The sequence below is a fragment of the Malus domestica genome, chromosome 12 (assembly GCF_042453785.1).
Source record: "Malus domestica chromosome 12, GDT2T_hap1".
Taxonomy (NCBI): Eukaryota; Viridiplantae; Streptophyta; class Magnoliopsida; order Rosales; family Rosaceae; genus Malus; species Malus domestica.
Window position 1 is genome coordinate 22,461,333 of NC_091672.1, and position 5,730 is coordinate 22,467,062.

General features: G+C 34.1%; 1 protein-coding gene across 1 annotated transcript; it reads left to right on the plus strand.

Moving 5' to 3' along the window:
• The first annotated feature begins 1,410 nt into the window (after window positions 1-1,410).
• Window positions 1,411-5,267, plus strand: LOC139189879 (uncharacterized). The gene is made up of 10 exons (XM_070809133.1): window positions 1,411-1,508; window positions 1,671-1,722; window positions 2,210-2,214; window positions 2,662-2,730; window positions 2,857-3,004; window positions 3,943-4,216; window positions 4,323-4,422; window positions 4,519-4,643; window positions 4,714-4,795; window positions 5,174-5,267. The coding sequence occupies exons 1-10, from the start codon at window positions 1,411-1,413 to the stop codon at window positions 5,265-5,267; spliced, it is 1,047 nt and encodes a 348-aa protein (XP_070665234.1).
• The last annotated feature ends 463 nt before the right edge of the window (window positions 5,268-5,730 follow it).

Below are 5,730 nucleotides of genomic sequence, written 5' to 3' on the forward strand. Positions count from 1 at the left end.
GTCTGTATGAAATGTATACACTTCAATGTATCCATTCATCATCTTTAGGGGCGGGTAGCGCCTAGGATTTAAAAAAACCTCTCACACTCGTGTAAGCGTGCGTGGAGAGGCAAGGTTTTGATCTCCCTCATTTCGATATATGATTGGATTTTGTTTGTGGTATATTTGATTTATAGTAAAGCAATTGCTTTGCTCTTTTTCACCACGATTGTTTTATCAGTTATCGTTTCAGTTCTTTTCATTCCATGTAATTAGTTTAATCAGTTTATGCAGTTCAATGTTTAAGTGCTCTATGAATATTAATAATATGGTCACTTCTTCTGTATTTCTGTTAGGGATCATGTTAACTGATGATATGATATGGTAGTTAATGTGTTGAAAATATGTTGAGTAGTCCATGCTTTTGCGATTTTGTTATAAATTTTTTACCCTTCATATTTCTGTTTGGGATCATATTAATTACGGCTGAAATGTGACTTTTGCTATTAATTTTTTACCCTTCATATTTATGCTGCTCTCTCAGAAAGCTAAACTACCACATAAGACTCTTTGCCATTTTTTTTTCTTCTGGTTTTCAAATTTGGAATTTTAGGGGATTTATCAACTGGGTATCCTTTAAATTAGTTGGGTTTTGAGAAAATTAGTGGGTTTTGTTGATCAAGTGGTTTACTTGGTTATAGTTCTAAATTGGGTTTGAATTAGGGTTTTTTGAAATGTTGCTTGCTTGCTTGGTTGTGAAAAAGCTCTTCGCCTTCCATTTGTTTCTTGAAAATCTCTCCAGTTTCCTCTCGCAGAAAGCTAAACCACCACATATGCCTTCTGTTGTGCTTTTGCTGCTGTATTTTCTGTTACTTTCGATATTTATCTTTTCTTCTTTTGGGGTTGCATAAGAAGCATAGGGTTTGAGTTAGGTTTTCCAATTTTTCGTCTTACTTTTTCAGTTATTTTCTGTTTGGTTGTTGAGAAAATCAGGGAAATATAGTTATCTGTGAATATGGAAACTTGAATTTATGTAGACATCAGAGTTCGTATATGGTTGTGATTTGAGATTTAAATACAAATTTCCCAATTTGTTTTTGGAATTTTAACTAAACTCGCGTTACAGGTAGATCATGCTAGTAAGATAACAAAAAAGATTAGTAGATTTGTGTATGCGATGAGTTGTGGTGAAAATTATACCATTACAGTAGGTGGATTTTCTAACTTTGGCCTTCACACTAAAGGGATTAAAAACTACCTATCCAATTAAATTATGATTTAAATAGGGGTTAAAGTGAAAGTTTAACCAAAAGAAATTATCCCTTAAAACCATCCCCTATTCTTCGCAATTCGTTGTAGAATTTACACATGAGAGGGAACCATATCTTGTACAGCATGTTGTATTTACAAAATGTTTTCAATTTTAATGGGATGGACTCTCCCAAGTGGGGGAAGAGTTGGACTGATGGAGTGTGTGATATTGGCATGTTTAACCTTCGTGATGCCTTAATGGAGTGGACTCTTTTTAGGTTGGTCCTTGATAAGAATTCTGTTGCGCTACTCTATATTCATGGGGTTCCTGAATACTTATAATGGTTCATCCTTTCGCCTTTGCTTTTACATGAAACAATGGATTTGGGCTGTTTACTACTGCGTCATATTTGATACTATGACTGGACTTCATGGGATAGGATAGTCATCGGGAAAGTTTTGTCAAGTCTGTTTTCTGCTGTACAGGGTCAGGTTTGTGTATTTCTAGCACACTGCATGAATCTTGGTTAAACTAAGGCTATGGGAAATTTTTTTGGGAATAGAACAAATACAATTTTTTTTGTGTTTGGTAAAGTTTTAGAAATCGACACATCAGGAATGAATTCTAAACTGATGGTCCTTTGTTCTTCCGGATGGTGGCAATCCCTGAGCTTCGCATATTTTATCTGTTGAGCAACATTAAATATGCCAACTTTGTTCTACGTTAAGATTTTTCAATCTCACATCATTATTTTTGTTTACCATACTTAAAACTGTTTTTCATGTTTATCATACAATCACTCATGTTCCCATTTTTACTTTCGATATTTATCTTTTCTTCTTTTGGGGTTGCATAAGAAGCATAGGGTTTGAGTTCAGTTATTTTCTTTTTGTTTGTTGAGAAAGTGATGGAAATATAGTTATCTGTGAATATGGAAACTTGAATCTGTGTAGACTCCTTGGGTTGTGTGTTGTTCAGTGGAGGTTTAGGGTTTTAATTTTGAATGATTTGTTTTTCATTTCATGGAAATAACCTGTTATTTGATTTAACTGAGTAATTTAATAGAAATATATTGTCTTTTTTTTTCCCATCTTTTGTTTTGTCTGCAACCAAACAGGGTAAAGAATTGCAATCTTTTTAATTACTCTGCTATTTCCATGAGTTATCAATATCTGACCTTCTATTTTAGTCAAGTTGGAATAAACATCCTTTAGTCAGGTTGGACACTTTTTCATAGAATGTTTGGTTCAGGGATCCCTTATACAAGCACAATATTCTTATGTATTTTAATCATACTTTACTCTCATGGTTTAATAAGTGTGAAAATTGTCTTAACTATACAATTGGAGCGTTACAGTTTTAGTTACTTTATTGAATCCGTTTGTTTGCGCTTTGAATTCTTACTCTGAATCTCACTCATTTTTTTGCAGTTTAGATCGGACTCTCATCACAACATTGTCATCTACTCTTGCTGCTGCCATTAATCTAAGGGTCATGAGGCATTGCATTTGAATCAACACTTTGATATGTCACCTGAACTTCAATGCATTCTTTTCCCATTTCTTTAATGAATTACCTTATTCAATGTTGAATTTAATTTGCTTTTAAATTTTTTTTTTCTCTAGATTGATGGAGCCGATGTTGCTTCATTTTCTGAAGCCCTACCAACCAAGGAGCAAACTCCAGATCAGAGTTTGCAGGACATGGGTCACAAAGAGCATCAGAGATGATCCTCAACCTACAGGTCTTGACTGTGTGGTCGTTGATAAACAGGTCAGATTCTTACACCTTTTTGACAAATCGTTGAATTTTCTGTTGTTAATAAGCCTTGATTGCAATATGCAACAATTTAATTGAAATATACATCGGCTTGATTGATTATGTTGATGTACTCTCTCACTCTGCATTTTTTCTTTTTCTCTATTTAATGAGGCTTTAAGCTGCTATACAATCTGATCAGATATTAATTTTCAATGATCGTTTTAAAATTATGTATGTTTTAATTCAGGGTTGTAATCTCATCGGTATGATTTATTGTGATTACAATTTACATCCTTCGTAACTTGCTTCATTAGCCATTTGTGTCTTTACCTCCTCATCCGTATTCAAATTTAATTCGTATATGCCCCTTTATTAAGAGGGATCTATTTTTATAAGAAACAACACCTCACAACTGTTCCATTCTTGGTTTTCTTGAATTTCTTTGGTTTTCTTGAATTTCTTTGGTTTTGTAGCGGTCATTGAGTTGTGTGGACAACAAATGAAAAATCAATTTTCTCCCTGTAATAGCATACTTTGGGATCAATTTCTTTCTTAAAAACAAATATTCAAAGTGGAGCACAAACACTTATGGTCTCTTTATATTTCAATAGAGAGATTATATTTTGTTCTGCTTCAAAAGGCTTTTTTAATTGAACAAACAACACGTGCCATCAGATTATCAATTATCAGCCGTTTTATTTCTTAATTAAAATTTTTGTTTTCGCACCTGTGCAAATTAAACTAAATATCTGTTTACAACGTTGCTTTGATGGTTACGGGTATCCTTCTTAAAGCAATCTTCATTATTATCTTGCATGTGATATTACATGCTATCTCTGTAGAAACAACCATCATATCTTAACTGTTTACATGGTTCTATCGTCTTCTGTGCTAAATCTTCTCCTGCGCATTTGGTATTATGTCTAATTTTGGTTTCCTTTTTCTGAAAGGGGGATGCGATTCATGTAACAACAAATGCTCGAGACATTCAATATTTTTTGGACCATCTGACGGTCGATGATGCGTATGAAATCAACAAATATCGTGTTGTTCACAACAGGGCATCAAACAAGGTTGTACCTCATGCTACCATCATTGAGTTAAACAGGAAAACCATAATTGTTCCTATTCAGAAAACAAGGCAAGAGATCCCGATGCAGTGGTTCAATTTGATTGAGCTTGAGCAGCTTTATGAAAGAATAGATAGGGATGTTGAACTTACATGTAACAAATTTTGTTTTAACCACTGCTTCATAAACCGAGACAATCGTTTTAATTTTTTTGTTGCGTTCCGTGCACATTGATTGCCGCTAATGAAAATCATTTGTAGATATATTTAGTTGCTTGATGGCTGTGCAGCTGATTGAAAATGTGACTATCCAACGCACAAGAATTGCAAAGAAGAGAAATCTTAACCTGGAAAATATCAGGTGATTTTTATATGCGTTAAATTTAAATTTAAATTTTCGCATGTGGCACCGTACTGACTGCGTATAGCTAACTTCCAGCTTTTCAATTAATTACAGGGGTGAAACTGTGAGGGTGACCTTATGGGGAGAGGCTGTGACCAGTTTTGAAGACAGTGGAATACAATCGTTGCCACCACCCATCTTTGTTGCTTTGACAAGTCTCAAAGTGAAGCAATACCAAGGTCATACCACAACATGCTTTATTTAGCTGCTTAAAGTTTCACTTTATTGATCATTTTCTTTTATCAATAGGAAAGCCTGTTCTTGGAAGCACGGGATCAACTGTTTATTTTATCAATCTAGACATTCCACAGCACTCTGAGTATAGACGAAAGTAAATACACAATCCTTCTTTAATAACTTTTGCATCTATATTTATTTGTTGCATCTTTCTCACCCTAAACATGCGCAAAATAGGTTTGAGCATCTGAGATCGCCTGTTCGAACACCATACGGGTCATACCATTAGCACTAATTCTAAGTAAAAAACAATCGACCAGTTACTTTTACTTGATCATGCATTGCACAAGGTTAATCTCTCATCACCGACATGTTAACATAAGTTACCTCTTTTTTTTTACCCAAAAAAAAAAAAATTGTTGCATCTTGCTTGGCTACTTCTTGATTTCTTTCTCTCTTTGCTTATGCTTCATCTTTGCAAAGTGACGGTTATACATGTTTAATGATTTGAAAACCTGTGACTCAATAACAGAATGAAAGTTTCGCATGCCAAGCGACTGTTGTTGGATTTGATTTGGGCAAGGACTAGTGATACAAGTCATGTCCATCCTGCCATAAAGCTATAAAAAAGACATTTAGATAATTTGAGTGCAATGAACATGGTTTGATGAATAAATTACCCAAACCATGGCAATATTCTTTCATATTTGTTTTTCATCTGCTGGTTATACTAATTTGCTGACTCAATTTTTTATTTCTGATGATTATGAAATTCATACAAAATCATGTTTTTATGCTTATAACATTCTATGCAGCAACAAATTTCAACATGTGACAAACCTACCGTTACATATCTCTTTGTGTTGTAGAACAGTGGATGTCCACTCAAATAATTAAATAATGGGCAAGTTGCCCTTCCACTGTCTGTTGATGCTTGCTTCACACGACTCCTATTTTCTATATAAATACAAACTCCCCACAACATCAAAAGTAAGGAAAGACACGGAAGAGGAAGAGAGAAAAGAGAGGAAGACAAGAGGAGATAATAGAGAGAGTTATATTTGTACTCCTATTATTCCAAATTATAAT